This window comes from Odocoileus virginianus, chromosome 7, assembly GCF_023699985.2.
Source record: "Odocoileus virginianus isolate 20LAN1187 ecotype Illinois chromosome 7, Ovbor_1.2, whole genome shotgun sequence".
Classification (NCBI taxonomy): Eukaryota; Metazoa; Chordata; class Mammalia; order Artiodactyla; family Cervidae; genus Odocoileus; species Odocoileus virginianus.
Genome location: NC_069680.1, coordinates 75,592,985 through 75,610,578, shown reverse-complemented (window position 1 = coordinate 75,610,578; position 17,594 = coordinate 75,592,985). Strand labels below are relative to the sequence as shown.

Below are 17,594 nucleotides of genomic sequence, written 5' to 3'. Positions count from 1 at the left end.
GCTGCAGAGGTGTCAGATGCTGGGTCTGGAGGGTAGAATGTGGGTGTGAATTTGGGTAAGAAAGGAGAAACTGAAGTGCCCACTTCCCATGCCTATTTCCAGCCCAAAGCAGTCCTGGCCTCAAGATAGAGAGAGCCCGAGAATTAGATAAGAAGTCAGAGGGAGTCTTACACTGAAAAGGACTGTTCTGGGTGCTCAAAGTTATAGACCTGCCCAAGGTTTTATATGCAAGACCCCAGGGGGAAAAATGCATCTAAGCATTGAGTTTGAAAGACATTGGAAAGGAACAAAGAAGTTGCCTTCTGCATGCACCCTATTCTGTCCAGCTAATAAGATGCAGTAAGATGACAACATCTGAATTTTTGCTATAAAGCCCAGGGCTTGGCACTGACCAAGAGGACCAAATATATGAGGCCTGAAAGGCATGCATCCAGCTCCTCTCTTAGAATTTGGCAGTGTTTGCAATTCAGTTTCTGCTACATCTTTATTTGACTCTTAATAAGCAGAGCTGGAAGTAGAAGGCAGGGCATTGTGGCAGACTCCCTTGCCAACTTAGCAACTCTCCCATCAAAGCCTAAGGACTCTCTCTTTAGGCTTGTGTGTGTGCGCAGGCAGAGCGGTAGACTGTTGCTCTGCACATGGGGGAGCAACCAACTAATGGATTGATCAATTAATATTTACGGGGCATTGACCATGTGCAAGGCCCAGGAACTAGGCAGCTGGGAATCCAGAACGAGGTAAGTGCATGTCCTTCGGCTTTTTAAATAAACTAGTGTTCAGCTTCCACTGGGATTTTTATTGGCCTTGTACTTTCCACAATTTATTTTTATAGAGTCTTTTATGTGAAGTATCTCAAAGCGGATCAGAGAGAAAGAAACACACAGAAATGGCCCCACAGCTTCTTCCAAGCTCACAGTCCCCACTGACTCACATTTGGTGGTGCTGGGTGTGAAGAGCACCATCCAAAAATAAACCAGGCTGCAAAGCAGAGGTCTGTACCCGATGGAGCCTGTGGAAGGGTAGTGTGGCTGAAACCATTTTTTTGTTGTAGTTGTCAGCTTTGCTTGTTCTTAATTATCTGCTCTTACCTGGCCCCAAGAAAGGTTTAGAAAACCCTGAACTTGCACATGGGCCTTGGGGGCTGTGAAGACATGACTTTGGGTCCTGAGGTTCTGGGTGCAAGCTGTTTACTGGGATCTGGGAGGCCCTCAAGGGTCCTCTCTGATTGTGTCTGGAGACTCACAGCTTGAGATGAGTGGCCATTTGGGCAGTAAATTCTTGCAGCTGAAAGCAGATGGGTCTCAGCTCAATGGAGAGCAGAAGTATGCCTGGCTTTTCAGGGTCCATCGTGAGGGAGTATGGGTGCTCAGACCAGGGTCAGGAATACAGACTGAGGTTCCAGAATCTGCATCACCTCTGTTCTGGTCACTGCTGCTACACTAGTTGAGCTTCCCCAGGAATCCACAGTGGACCTGGAACTGAGCAGGATACAAAAAGTTGGTATCTGGAGGCAACAGGGAGGGGACAACCAAGCTACTCCTCAGTCAGGCTAGAAAGGGGACCTTTCAGTAGCAAAGGAAGGACTTAAACCTTGGCCTGCAGACTCCTTGTACTACTGGTGATAGCAAGACTGCCAAAGAATGGCAGAAATTTTGATGAAAAACTAACTTTATAATTCTTCAAATTTTTCACTGGTGAAAACATAAGCAGGATGAGACCTCAGGGACCACTTCCACCAAGTGTGTTCATTCAGTGATTTCCCTACGCCATGGGAGACACTTCTCTCTGTTTCCCCATGACAGCCATATAATATGTAGGAACACATCAATTGAACATTCTGATTCATTTGTACTTCTCAGATTTGTGAAATAGTGATGGTTTGCAGACTTTTGACATTAGACACGATGAGAAACAACAGAAACATCAAACAGGAGCCCATCTTTTAAGGAGGAATCCTATCCTGAGATTGGAGGAAGCCTTGGCTGCTGAGGGATGGCCAGGCCTCTGGTGGAGAGTAGGAAGCTATTGTGACTCACCACGCAGGAAATAGACCCCTATGCCTGGACAGAGGGTGACTGTTCTTGCTCAGTCCCAGCTCAGTTCAATGATATGGCTCCCCTGGACCAGGCTGTGCGCTAAGTGAGGCAGGTCTCATTATGCCTTAAGGGAACTAGGTTCACCAGAGTGGCTCTGGTCAGGACCAAATGAAGAGAGGTGCTCTTGTTAGGATAAAACGATTCTGGCTTGTAGTACTGAGACAATGTCTATACGCTGAATTCCCCCTACACTGACCACCCTAGCTGAAACTGTCTCACTCGACTTAGCAGCTAAATGACCTCACATTCTGGCACAGGCCATTCTGGCACAGGCTAGTGACTCCTTTTGCAATAGTCTATCCTATCCGAAGTGCCTAAACACTACCTGCCTTATCCTGACACTGCAAACCGCAGCCTATCCTGGCTCCTCTCCAATTCAGTAGGAAGCGTAGGGGCAGGTGTGAACCAGGCAACCACCCCCAGAGAACACAGTCCTCAGTGGTTCAATGGATGTGGGCACAGCTCAGAGAGTTGCCGGCATTGGGAACGAACATACACACGGGAGTGGACCAGGGACCACAGGAAATCCACCACCGGGTCCGCGTTGATCGCGGCAGTGCTTCGGAAGGCCAGCAGAGGGAAGCACTGCTACGGAGGGTTCTGGAGCGGGGCGAGGCTCCGTGCGCAGGCCCACGGGAGCCTCCAGGATTGGATGGCACCGATCTCGCTCGGCCTGAGAGCTCCCGCGTGAACCCAACTGGCAAGGGAGCGGACTGGAGGCGGGCGGGGCGGTTGGGGCCAGGCTGGGCGGGGCAGATTCAGGTGAGGAAAGGTGGTGGGGGCCAGCTAGGACACGGGGAGGGTAGAGGGGGGTGCTGCCCAGGAGCGGGAGAGGGCAGACTTGGGTCCAGCCCATGGTCTTGGGAGGAAGTTGCCACTGGTGCCCACTGAAGGACTGGACTGTGGCCCCAGTCACCACAAGGAGGTCTTTTGGGCTGGATTCGGGCAGGCCCTGGGCAAAGTGAGATCAGAGTCCGCTGAATCCTTGGGGGAAGATAGCCTGGGCAGTGTGATGCCCAGCTGTGCTGTGACATGTGTCATGGGTTCTGTGTGTCACAGGTTTGGGACAGGAGTTACTTTGGTTCTGTGGTAAAGAAAGGCGTTGAACTCTCGCTGAGGAGCATGAAACTACTATGATGGGTAAGACGCCATAATCGGGTCTTAGGACAGTTTCTGCTCCCTGGGCTGGGGAGGTTTGGAGGCCAAGAGCTCCGTTCTCACTCAAGGACCAGTGAGGATTGTAGGACTTAGAGAGAAACAGAGCATTAACTCATGATTAATTCCACAGGTTATTTTTTGAACACCTCCTGTGTGCTAGGACTTTTCTAGATGAGCAGAGTCCTTGCCTTCATGGAATTATATTCCAGGTGGGAGAGAGCCACTCCTGAGTTTTGGGGTTTTGCCTTGCTATTTAATGAGATGGGAGAACACTGTAGGTGAGAGGTAGATTTCCCATCTGGAATGGATGGAATCAAAATTTGTTTTGAATATATTATGTTGAGACCCCTAATAGGTTTTTCCCCAACATACAACATATAAACAATATACTTGGAAAGAATTTTACAGTGAATATGCTTACCACCTAGACCCTACTATTAATATTTAGCTATGCTTGTTTTTCATCTCTCCATCACTCTGTCAATCACCTGGTAGATTTTTTAAAATTATGGTAAAACATGTGTAATATAAATCAGCTAGTCAGTTTTTAAGTTGGTATGTCAAATATGCCATTGGAAATTTGAGTCTAAAGTCCTAGAGGGTTTTAGGGCTAGAATTGGTCTTTGGAATCATTACCACATAGGTGGTATTTAAATTGAAGGACTAGGGGAAACCACCTAGGTTGACAGTGTATATAGAGAAGAGGAAGGGAAGCCAGAGGGAGATGGTGGACATCTACGGTGAATATGCAAGAATAGTTTGGCAATTAAGAGGATTTTCATCATTTTAACAGGAAAATCTTTGGTAGACTAAAGGGGTCTTAAAGTCAAGTGGAATTTTCTTTTAAGATAGGGGAAACTAGAAAATGTTTATGTGCTAGTGGGATTGAATTCATAGAAAGGGGAGAATGATGCAGATGAGAAGGGGGAACATTTCAGGGGAAGTACTTGAGTACCTCAGAGAGGAGACCCCAGTGCTGGTAAGTAGTTGGCTTTGAAATGAATAGGAACATATATTCCATTGTATCTAAAGGGGAAGCTGAGGAAAGTACAGATGCAGACAGGTAGTAGAGGCACCATCTGTCTATGAAGGCAGCCAGTGGCTGAGAATAAGGGCAGCAGGGGAGAGGAGAAGAGGTGTTAGGAGATACATGTGACATAGCCCTTCTGGAGAGTGGGGCAGTGAACTAAGTGGGGAAATGGAATTGGATTGCTAGGCAGCACTGAGTGCCTGTTTGAGATGTGTAGTCGTGAACTTAAAAGCAAGATTAACCCAGTGGGGTTGTTGGCTTCCTGTGGGTGGGAAAAGTGTTGTGAAGATTAGGTGAGGTAATACATGGAAAATGTTTAATACAGTGGCAAGCATATGGTGACTATTACCTGTTTGACTCCTTACTTTGTTTTTCTTTTGTTTATACAAATGTGACTGAGAAAAGCGACATTTACCACCTGAGGGGAATCTTCTCCTGTGACATATTCTCTAACAAAAGTCTGCCACAGTCTGCAGCTACTTGAAAGTCTAGCTCCTGGTGCGGTTTTACATTTATACAACTTGATACTTGAGTATGTTTTTCTAAAAAGAGCCAAACTATAGCAAATAGAGCTTTCCATTTCCAGACTAACTCATAATCTTGGACTGGAGGGGCTGGGGGTTTTCCTCAGTGACAGTTTAAGATTTTGTGAATATCTATTATTACTTGTTTTATTGGCTCTTCTGTAATGGGAATCTACAGATCTAAGATCAGCAGGGAAAATTTTCAGCATCATAGGTTGTAATTTCTCCCTAACTGCTTGGGCTGTATTATGATACAGATAATAATAATGGCTGACACTGACAACTCTTAAAAGTGCCGGGCACTGTTTAGAAGCACAGTAGAATCTTGTTGAATTGTCACCTCAACTCAGTGAGGCAGGTACTATTATTATCTTTATTTTTCAGATGCAAAAGTAGGCTCAGAGGGGTTAAGTAACTTGCCCTAGGTACACATGGTCTGATAATCCAGTTTCTGTTGCAGACTTCAACTTTTTTTTTTAAAGAACTTAGCCATCACTCATCTATACCGTAGTGGTGGAGTAGACAAGATAATGGACTGAAGCAGGTTGACTGGATTCAGAAACTGCCACCTACTAGCTATGTGACTTTGGGCAAAATATTTAACCTCTATTCCTTTTTTCTTTTTATTCATGAAATAAGAATAATAATAATACCTACATTTAGGGTTCTTGTGAGGGTCACATGAATTAATATACTTAATAAACCTAAATTAGTGCCTGGTTATGTGAATACTGCACTACTGTCTCCCTGGTGGTGCAGCCATGGTGGTGTGTGTACTGGCTGATTGACACCCCTAAAATCATTTTCTAAGGTGTCTGCTGCTGGCTTTAGGTTGAGTTTGGAAATGCGCTTAACTCAGGGATCATCTTTGTTTTCCCTACTTTTATTACCTCTCTGAGAGAAGCAAACATATCAGTTTTCTTCTCAGTGCAGAAAACAACTCAGATTTCATTCAGATTCATCTGACCAGTGGTATTCATTTAATTTGTCCTGGCATTGCAATACCATTTAGAGGGAAATAAAGCTTGGGGAGTAATGTGATTCCATTTTGTCCTTACCTGATCAGCAGCCTCTTTAGGGATTTGATTGAAAAGGACAATGGACTATATAGCTAGTGCTGGGCACAGTGTATGGTAAATGATTGGGTCAAGGGGCATCACACGAACATGTTCTAAAAAGATCTGTAAAATCAACACCTACTGTAATGTGTCACTTCACCTGCTGGCTAAAAGCCACTGAGCAGGCTTGGCACAGGAGGCCAGTGACAGTTCTAAATGATGTTTTCTGGTGGACAACAGGGAGACTGAATGCATGGCATAAAGTTATGGTTCCCAATGGGTATGCACCAGAATAGCTGCGGGAGTTTTATGAAGCTTTGCAAAATGATAGGCTTTACATCCACGGATTCTGAATCAGTAGGTCATGCTGGGGTTCTGGACTCAATCTGTTTTTTAAGAACTCCCTGAATGAGTCATATGTGCAATTAGCATGGGATATCATTAATGCAAATCAGAGCTTTTCAGTCCTATGTTTTAAAATCACTGTTGAATTAAACTTAAAAAAAAAATACTGATGTTCTAGACTCCCCCCAGAGATTCTAAGTCAGTTGACTTGGGCCAAGTCTGGACATTTGGTATTGGTATTAAAAAAAAAAGTCTTCTTAGGTAATTAACCTACAGCCAGGTTTGAGAAGAATCACATAGCTTCAGGCATCATCTTATCAGGAAAGTAAAAAAGTTTGTATTTCTAAATTTACCCAATGCAGATGTTCAATTTAATAATCAAGTAAGAAAGAAAAATATGAATTGATGATTGTTGTTGTTCAGTTGCTTACGTCGTGTCTGACTTTGCGACCCCATGGACTGCAGCCCACTAGGTTTCCCTGTCCTTCACTATCTCCCGGAGTTTGCTAAAACTCATATCCGTTGAGTTGGTGATACCATCCCATCACCACATCCTCTGTCGCCCCCTTTCCTCCTGCCCTCAATCTTTCCCAGCATTAGGGTCTTTTCTAATGAGTTGACTCTTCACATCAGGTAGTCAAATTATTGGAGTTTCAGCTTCAGCATCAATCTTTCTAATAATTATTCAGGGTTGATTTCATTTAGGATTGACTGGTTTGATCTCCTTGCAGTCCAAGGAACTCTCAAGAGTCTTTTTCAGCATCACAGTTTGAAAGCAGCAATTCTTCTGAGCTCAACCTTCTTTATGGTCTAACTTTCACATCCATATATGACTACTGGAAAAATCATAGCTTTGACTATATGGACCTTTGTTGGCAAAGTGATGTTAACTGCTTTTTAATATGCTGCTTAGGTTTTTCATAGTTTTTCTTCCAAGAAGCAAGTGTCTTTAACTTCATGGCTGCAGTCACTGTCTGAAATAAGTTAATGATTGAATTAGCATTTATCACTGGGCAGTGAAGATTTCATCAAGTTTTCCCTGAGGAAGAGAATTAACATTTACTGAGAACTTTATCTGTAGTCTTAATTTTAGACAATAACTCTGGGAAGTGTGTATTATTTCCATTTTGTAGGCGATAATTTTGGGGCAAAGGGAAATTAAGTGACTTGTCCAAGATTTACACCCAGATACATGCAACTCTGTAGTTTAGGTTCCATTTCCTCAATGGTTCTCAACTTGATTTGGTGTGGGGATTGGCATTTTGCAAAGCTCTCCAGATAATCCTGACATGCAGCTGAAATTAGCGGTCTCTGCATGTAGTCTTCTGGTGATCTAAATTCATTTTCTTTTACAACAGTATGTTGTCCCTCTGTAGTGTATTGTGACTGGGTTCCTTGCCCCAACACATTCACTTATCTTAGTGTCCTTTCTTTTTTTTTCCTGCCTCTTAATAAATATGTTTTGAGTGCCCAGTTTGTGCCATTTTTCTTGGTGCCGAGATGACAAAAATGGTAACATGACTGACCAAGTCACCAGTCTCATGGTCTTCATATTGATTGAGATACACAGTAAACATAGAAGCAGATAAATTTTGACTTATTCCATACATACGTAAGCAAATTTTTAGGTAATGACAAGTGCTTCTAAGAAAAATAAACAGGGTAATAAGTGATCCAAACAGCAATAATGAGCATCCCAGTTGCTTCACATTGTTGCCAAAACTACTTTGTATTGTTTTGTGTGTGTGTGTGTGTAAAATTAATTTCAGCCATTCTAATAGGTATGTGGTAATATCTTAGTATTGTTTTCTTTTGCATTTTTCATTTGGCCAGTGGTGATGAGCATCTTTTCATCTGTTTGTGTACCATTTGTATTTTTCCTTTGTAAAAAAAAAATTTTTTTGAAATTTTTTGCCCATTTGAAAAAACATTGGGTTGATTTTCTTTTTGAGTTGTAAAACTTTTTATATGTTTGGGATATGCTCTTTTTCTAAAATTCCCCTCTTTTATTTCCAACTCCTTTACTAAAATTGCCTTTAACTTCTGTATTTATATATTTAATTTTTAAAAATTAAATTTTTTTTTTTTTTACCATGCCACACACATGTATGACCTGGTTCCCTCACAAGGAATTGAACCTGGGTGCCATGCATTGGGAGTGTGGAGTCTTAGCCACTAGACCATCAGGAAAATCCCTAACATTTGTATTTGCATCAATATTGTTTTTAAGGCAATCTAAGTTTTTCTGTACCTCAGAACTCTTCCATCTTCTACCCATTACCTAATTCCACATTTTTAGGTAATTATTACATCAGCACAACATTCTGGTGCCAGAAAATATATTAGTTTCCTAGGTTTTCCATAACAATACTACAAACTGGATGATTAAAAAAAAGAAAAATGCATTTTTCACATTTGGAGGCAAAATTCTGAAATTAAGTTGTCAGTAAGCTTTGCTGGCTTTAAAGTCTCTATGAGAGAATCTTTCCTTGCCTCCCTCATTTCATGATTGCCAATAATCTTTGAGTTTCTTGGTTTGTAGACATATGACTCCAATTTTTGCCTCTGTTATCGCATGGATTTCTTCCTCTGTATCTGTGTTCAAATTTCACTTGTCTTTTAAGGATATCAGTCATTGGGTTAGAAACTCATCCTCACTTGGTTATTCCTGGAAATGCCCTATAAGTTCACATTCATGGATACTAGAGGTTAGGACTTTAAAATAGCTCTTTAAAAGGTACAGTCACATAGGAGAAATCTAGATGACCTTGGTTTTGGCAATGAATTTTTAGACACAACACCAAAAGAAAGAAGAAAAAACTTACAAACTGGACTTTATTAAAATTAAAAACTTCTGTGAAAGATATGTTAAAAAAATAGACAAGTTGTACATTAGGAGAAGATGTTTGCAAAACACATACCTGATAAAGGCCTTATCATAGAGTTGGAATCATACTGCCAATCTGGAATCATACTTTTTCAGACTGGCTTTTTTTCCCAGAGCAACATTCACTTAAGATTCCTCCATATCTATTTCTGGCTAGATAAATTATTTCTTTTTATCACTGAATAATATTTCATTGTAGATATCCTATAGTTTACCCATTCCACTGTTGAATTACATCTTGATTACTTCCAGTTTTTGCTGATTATTAATAAACCAACTATAGTCATTTGAATGCATGTTTTTGTGTGGACATAGTTGCAGATCAATTGGGTAAATAACTAGGAGAACAATTGCTGGATCATATGGCAATACTATTTTAAGCTTTGTTCAGTTCAGTTCAGTAACTCAGTCGTGTCTGGCTCTTTGCGACCCCATGAATACAGCACGCCAGGCCTCCCTGTCCATCACCAACTCCCGGAGTTTACTCAAACTCATGTCCATTGAGTCGGTGATGCTATCCAGCCATCTCATCTTCTGTCGTCCCCTTCTCCTCCTGCCCCCAATCCCTCCCAGCATCAGGGTCTTTTCCAATGAGTCAACTCTTTGCATGAGGTGGCCAAAGTACTGGAGTTTCAGCTTCAGCATCAGTCCTTCCAGTGAACACCCAGGACTGATCTCCTTTAGGATGGACTGGTTGGATCTCCTTGCAGTCTAAGGGACTCTCAAGAGTCTTCTCCAACACCACAGTTCAAAAACATCAATTTTTCGGTGCTCAGCTTTCTTCACAGTCCAACTCTCACATTCATACATGACCACTGGAAAAGCTTTGTAAGGATCTGCTAAATAGTTTTCTAGAGTGACTGTACTATTTTGTATTCTCAGCAGTGAATCCACATTCTTGCCAGCATTTAGTATTGTCATGTTTTTGAATTTTAACCATTCTGATAGTTAGCGCTTAACATCTTATTGTAGTTTTATTTTGCAATTCTCTAGTGACATATGCTGTTGAGCATCTTTTCATATGCTTGTTTGCCATTTGTACCTTTTTTTTTTTTGGCCATACTGAGGGTCATATGGGGTCTTAGTTTCCTGACCAACGATCAAACCTGTGCTCCCTGAAGTGGAAGCATGGGGTCTTAACCACTGGACTGCCAGGAAATTCCCTGCCATCTGTACACATTCTTGGGTGAAGTGTCAGTTTCACTTTTTTTCCTATTTTTAAATTGGTTTGTTTTCTTATTGATTTTTACAAAAATACTTATTTATTTATCCCACTCCTGGGCATATATCTGGAGAAAACTTTTAATTTGAAAAGATACATGCATATCAGTGTTCATAGCAGCATTATTTACAATAGCCAAGACATGGAAGCACCTAGGTGTCCATTGACAGATGAATGGATAAAGAAGATGAGGTATATGTAAACAATGGAATGCTGTTCAGCCATAAGAAAGACTGAAATAATGCCACTTGCAGCAACATGGATGGACCTAAAGATTATCACATTAAGTTAAGTCAGACAAAGACAAATATATAATGTCACTTGTTTGTGGAATCGAAAATATGTCTTAAACAAGGATTTACCGTATAGCACAGGGAACTAGTCTCAATATCTTGGAATAACCTATAAGGAAAAAGAATATGAAAAAATAGGTTATACAGGTATGCATAACTGAATCAACTTACTGTACACCTGAAACTAACACAACATTGTAAATCAACTATACTTCAACAGAATAAAAAATAAAACTATATCTTAACACACACACACACAAAAGAAAATATACAGATGAACTTATTTATAAGACAGAAACAGACTCACAGACATAGACAACAAATTTATGGTTACCAAAGGGGGAAGGGGATGAGGCAGGGATAAATAGGAGTTTAAGATGAACAGATACAAACTACTATATATAAAATGGGCTTCCCTGGTGGCTCAGATGGTAAAGAATCTGCCTGTAGTGTGGGAGACCTGGGTTCATTCCCTGGGTTGGGAAGATCTCCTGGAGGAGGGCATGGCAACCTGCTCCAGTATTCTTGCCTGGAGAATCCCCATGGACAGAGGAGCTTGGTGGGCTACATGGGGTTGCAAAGAGTTTGACACAACTGAGTGACTAAGCACAGTGTAGCATTTATAAAATAGATAAGCAACAAGTTTCTATGGTATAGAACAGAAAACTATACTCAAATCCTGTAAGAAGCTGAAATGAAAAATACTGTGTGTGTGTGTGTATTTATATATAATTGAATCACTTTGGTGTATACCAGAAACTAACACAATGTTGTAAACCAACTATATTTCAAACAAATTTTAAAAGATTGTATCATTTAAAATATTTTCAGTCATATATCTGGGAGGCAGAAGCTTGGGCGTCATTCTTGGTGGGTTTTATTTAACAATAAGATATTTGACTTTTCAGTGTTATTTCCAGAGGAGGCATACCACTTATGTCCACCACCTCAGTATCAGTCACAAGGCCACTTCTGTCCTTTTATTATTTTTTGGCCTTATGGCATGTGAGATCTTAGTTCCCTGACCAGGAATCAAACCCACGTCCACTGCTTTAGAAGTGTAGAGTCTGAACCACTGAACTTCTAGGGAAGTCCTGCTGTCCTTTTAAAAAGAAGAAATCTATCCAAACTCCTTCATAAAAGTAGAATTTTCAAAATATTTAAAATGTAACTCATTAAAATTTGAAGTGAAACCATGTTAAGGATTTTATTCCATTTATTTATTAGTGAAGGAACCAGGAAGGTGACAAAGGTGGTTCTGAGAACATTTTGAGGGTCTAGGTCTTTATACATATTTTGAACAAGTATTAGAGTAAGATTGCTAGGTCAGATTTTAAAAGCCTGGTTTATTTCCAACAGGACAATAAGTTATAATCTTTGGTATTGTCTTTTTTTCATCCAGATGGAAATTATTTGTATCCCTACAGGATGAAAATTTATAGGTTAACATGTATTCGTACTAAGTCTAGGACTTTGAATCAACAGTAAATAATGAGTCATACAAAGTACAATCTCTTTATATAATTAAATAATCCTTGGGAGGACCTTTTAAACACCATCCTCATATAACGTTGAAAGGATATGCCACCTATGATTTTGCCTTACTCCCATGTTGTAAATAATCATTCTTAACATACTGTATCACAAAGTTTTAAAATATATGTTTCAAAATAATAACTTTTAGGTTCAGTTATGGTAACCTTATTTCTGTGCTGGAATGGTAAAGAATCTGCCTGCAGTGCAGAAGATAAGTGTTCGATCCCTGGGTCGGGGAGATCCCCTGGCGTAGGAAATGGCAACTCACTCTAGTGTTCCAGAGAGGAGCCTGGCAGGTTATGGTTCACGGGCTGGCAAAGAGTCAGACATGACTTACCAACTAACACTTTCACTTTATTTCATTTGCAAGTAAACTAATGATAAAAGTCTCCAGACCAAAAAACAACAACAAAAAAACCCCTCTAGATTTTAACCAATAGGAACAATATAACATCATCTTACAGGCCTACTATGGCAAAGATTAGAAGAGAAAAAAATGTTTATCCTATGTGAGGACTTTTTATAGGTTGTAAATGAACTCCTTGAAGATAGGCTCTGAACTTAATTTTTATCCTTCAATAATGAGTCCCCCGCACCTAATTCAGAATAAGTTTGGCATAAAAGAATCAATTCGCTGAATCAGTTCAGTTCAGTCATTCAGTTGTGTCTAACTCTTTGCGACCTCATGGACTGCAGCATGCCAGGCTTCCCTGTCCATCACCAATTCCCAGAGCTTACTCAAACTCATGTCCATCGATCGCGTCAGTGATGCCATTCAACCATCTCATCCTCTGTTGTCCCCTTCTCCTCCCGGCCTTCAATTTGCTGAATAACAGTGACTAAATAAATGAGTAATATGTCAAAACTGAGAACCTGAGTTGTCTAAAATTCCTTTACATTGTATGTTTGACTAGGTTAAAAACAATTGTGTGCCAGCCCCAGGATATTAATTAGACCATCTGTCTAACTCTCAGAACACAAGGCTCAGTACCTGGAGAAACCTTTTACCCATCTCTTTTGGGAATGACGACATGTCTTCACCGGAAAATGCTACAGCAGAGTCTGGTAGGTTCTTACGCACTGTGCACTGTGGTGGGTGCGGGGAGCAGGAGAGTTAGAGCAGTGCTTCTCAGACTGTAAATATGTATGAACCATCTGTGAATTTGTTAACCTGCACATTCTGATTCACTATGTCTGTGGTGGGGCCCAAGGTTCTGCATCTCTTAACAAGCCACCGTGCTGAGAATAGCAAGGATTAGACTCTTACGTTTTATTTTACTCTGATTAAATAATGTTTATTTCTGATCGTAGGTATAATATATATGTATTGCAGAAATACCTATGTACTTTAGAAAGTATATAAAACCACAAAAACATGAAGGATTTTGTATATAATACTAATGCAGTGTTTTAATTAGATGCTAACTGTCCCCAGCTGACCCATGTTGTCATTGTTGTGCGTGCCTCACACATTAGTAGCTTCCCATCAGTTTTCAACATTTCTTTTGTACCTTTTTTCATTCTTTCCTTGTTCAGCTTAGCCCCTGGTTGCTCTTCTACACTGCCTCCCTGTAATCAGTGTGGGTGTTGCTCCCTCCCCCTAGAGTTTTAAGCCAGAGCTCTACATATGCTGCTGTTCTAGCCTTGCAGGTCTGACTCCAGGAGTATTCTGGTCCTGTTTGCAATCTGAAAGGCCTGAGGCCGCTTTCTTTCTCATTGTGATATTACTTATTCATAACATGTATGTTGTTTCCAGTTTTTGTTCCCTTTGATTATAAATACTATTACTGATTTATTAATAATATTTATAGATTTTGTTCTTTCGTTGAATTCTTTTCTTTAGGATGTGTGCTAAGTCGCTTCAGTCTTGTCCAACTCTTTGCAGTCCCACAGACTGTAGCCTGTTAGGCTCTTTTGTGCATGGGATTCTTCAGGCAAAAATACTGGAGTGGGTCGCCATGCCCTCCTCAAGGGGATCTTTCTGACCCAGTGATCGAACCCGCATCTCTTATGTCTCCTGCATTGGCAGGCAGGTTCTTTATCACTAGTGCCACCTGGGAAGCCCAATTTATTCTTTCGGATAAATTCTCCAGATGGGGATCCTTGAGCTGATGGATCTGAATTTTGTATTAATTTTTATTATTAGAGGAGTTTAAATCACATTACCAGCAATATATTGGTTATACTGTAATCTCACCACATTTGGTGTTATCATAGCAAAAAGAAGTGTGGTTAACTTACTTGTTTTGAAATGATGCCTTGAGCTTTCTTTAATTTACATTACTGTGTTTACTGTCCAGGATTATTTATTTCCTTTTGTGTAACCTGATTTTTTTAAAAATCTGCTTGATACTTTTCCCATTTTAAGCTAACTGTGCACTAACCATTCTATCAATTATCTTCTGACCTTCTATTTGAGAACCTGATGAAATTTAAATTTTAAAGGAATCTTTTAAAATATAATTTGACTCAGCCTCTTTCGTATTACATCCTACGCACTCCATGACTTTGTTTTAAAATCTGGGCAAAGGACAAAAAACAGCATACGAAGAATACTTGTCATTAATTTTCTTAAGACACTTGCAAATTAATATGCAAGTGGCCCAACTGGGTGTGCTTTCTTGAAAGAAATTAAAGTAAAATTAGCAATTCTCATATTTTATTGGTAGAACTGTTCAGATTCTGAATGTATTTTTCTCTATTCAAAAAGAACTATATTATGTTATAGTAATTTATAGTTTTATTCTTTATTGCCACTTAGTGAATTATCTCTTTTCTCAAGGATAGAGAATGCTTTGTAAAATTGAAAAGTTAGACATATGGATGAATTTAAAATCCCAAATAAGAGAGAGACAAAGCAAGAGCCAAACTGCTTTATTATTTTTAAAATTTGTATCGGGGTGTAGTCGATTTGCAGTATTGTGTAGTTTCAGGTGTGCAGCAGGGTGAATCGGTTATACACATATCCACTCTTTTTCGGATTCTTTCCAGTATAGGCCATGGCATGGTGCTGAGTGGAGGTCGCCGTGCTCTGCAGCAGGTCTCTATTAGTTATCTGTCTCATATAGAGTTGTCTGTGTCATCAGTCTCAGTCTTCCAGTTTACCTCTTCCCCCACTCACTTCCAGGTAACCATACGTTTGTTTTCTACATGCTCTATTTCCGTTTTGTAGATAAGTTCATTTGTACCCTTTTTTTAGATTCCCACATATAAGCAATATCATATGATATTTGTCTTTCCCTGTCTAACTTCACTCACTATGACGGTCTCTAGGTCTCTCCATGTTGCTACAAGTGGCATTATTTTGTCCTTTTTTATGGCTGGTAATAAATGGTAATAAGATGTAATAAATATAATAAGATGTAATAAGTGGTAATAAAGATGGTAATACTCCATCTTATACATGTGCCACATCTTCTTTATCCATTCCTCTTTTGATGGACATTTATTGTAGGTTGCTTCTGTTGTATTCCTTTTAAACCACAGAAATCTTTCATTAAGCTGCTTTCCTAGATTTTCATTTGTTTTGATTATGCTTTAAACATATTACTTTTAAAGTCTTTGTTAATGCCAACATCTAGAACTCCTGTATGTCTGTTTCTGTTATCTGTTATTTCTCTCATTTCAGTGTTGAGAATGTATTGGATGGATAGTAAGTGTGAAAATAGCAGGCTTGTTAAGAGGCATTGGCAGTAATTAAGACAAATGGTGACAACTTGGACAATGGTTAGTGGCATCAGAAGAGGAGAGAAATATTCAAGAGGTCAAAAAATAAAGCTGCTCCCATAGGTGGGAAGGGAGCAAGAAGCTCTACCTCCTAGAGGAGGGAGTAATATTAGTATATGTATATTATTTGGGATTACCTTATAAAGAAGATTTGTTTCTACTCCCCTACTTATTTTTTTATTCATTTGCTTATATCAGTATGGACTCATGCATATATATTTTATAATTTATATTATAATCTAGTTATGCTATTTACTTTGTTCAAATTGTTCCAGTCTGGGCCCTTGGGAGCTCTTTCAGGTTGACTCCTGTGTCTCTTTGACATAACCCATCCTTTTGTTTTCTGAGCATTTAATCACTTGATTGCATGATAAGATACTACAGGCTTATCTTATAATATCTGAAAGTTGTTGTCACATGTATTTTGTCCTATTTTCTGGTTGTGAATAAGTTTTGTAGCACTAAATCCCTCATGGGCAGAAGTGAAAGTCAGTGGTAGGTTATTCTAATTTTCATTTCTTTATTAACTGATGGTGGACAGTTTTTCATACATTTATTGGTCTTTAAGTATTCTTCTTCTATGAATTGCTTGTTAATAATTCTTCTAGACATTTTTTTCCATGTAACTGACTTCCGTAGCATTTGAAGCTCCTTCTTAGGTTTGAAGAGCTCACTGTTACTTAAATCTTGATATGAGGCAATAGTGGCAGTGATATCCAATGTCAAAGGCTTTAGGAAGCTATGGTGCAATTTTAACATTTATTATCAGGAGTGTTAGACTTGTATCCCACATCATTCAGAGGACCATATCTTATTGCTCAGTTTTTTTTTTTAGTGGTTAAAGGAGTTTCCCAGAGGACATGAGGTAAATTTTCTCTATTCTCAAATCAGTAATAGTTGGTTGCTCTTCTTATTGAATTTTAAGAATTCTTTATATATCCTAGATAAATTTCTTCATCAGTTATATCATTTTCCCCTAATAAATGCTTATTTTTTGATACTTTTAAATGAATATTCAAATATCAGTTTTTTTCTTATGTAAACTGTGCTTTCATGATTCCAAAATCTGTCTCTACTCTGAAATAATACGAAGAGTCTCTTCCCTTTTGTAAATTTTGATTTTTGATCTTATGCAGTGAGGAAGGGATATGACCTTTCTTTTATGGTAGGTAAATCAATTGTCCCAGCCCCATTTATTTTATTTTATTTTTCTGGTTTGTGTATTGATATGTATTGTGCAGCCTATACTTTATTTTTTTTTTAATTTTTAAAAAATTTTAATTGGAGGCTAATTACTTTACAATATTGTGGTGGTTTTGCCATACATTCACATGAATCAGCCATAGGTGTACATGTGTTCCCCATCCTGACCCTCCCTCCCACCTCCTTCCCCATCCCATCTCTCAGAATCATCCCAGTGTACCAGCCCTGAGCACCCTGCCTCATGTATGGATTTCTGTGTGTTAATTTTATATCCTGCAACTTTACTGTATTCATTAATTAGCTCTAGTAATTTTCTGGTGGAGTCTTTAGGGTTTTCTATGTAGAGGATCATATGCAAACAGTGAGAGTTTTACTTCTTCTTTTCCAATCTGGATTCCTTTTATTTCTGATTGCTGTGGCCAAAACTTCCAAAACTATGTTGAATAGTAGTGGTGAGAGTGGGCATCCTTGTCTTGTTCCTGACTTTAGGGGAAATGCTTTCAATTTTTCACCATT

The 17,594-nt window shown here is 39.5% G+C and overlaps 1 protein-coding gene across 3 annotated transcripts in view; it reads left to right on the top strand.

Annotated features, from left to right (window-relative positions):
- Positions 1 to 2,913: 2,913 nt before the first annotated feature.
- Positions 2,914 to 17,594, top strand: part of PTPN20 (protein tyrosine phosphatase non-receptor type 20) — a 60,880-nt gene continuing 46,199 nt past the window's right edge. Inside the window, exons 1-2 of one of the 3 annotated variants that reach the window (XM_070470991.1) lie at positions 2,914 to 3,236; positions 13,124 to 13,214. In XM_070470991.1, the coding sequence (XP_070327092.1) occupies positions 13,181 to 13,214 (34 nt within the window). In that variant the 5' untranslated portion in view covers positions 2,914 to 3,236; positions 13,124 to 13,180. Of the gene's footprint in view, positions 3,237 to 13,063; positions 13,215 to 17,594 lie in introns of all 3 variants that reach the window. The other 2 variants (XM_070470990.1, XM_070470992.1) reach the window with 2 other exon arrangements.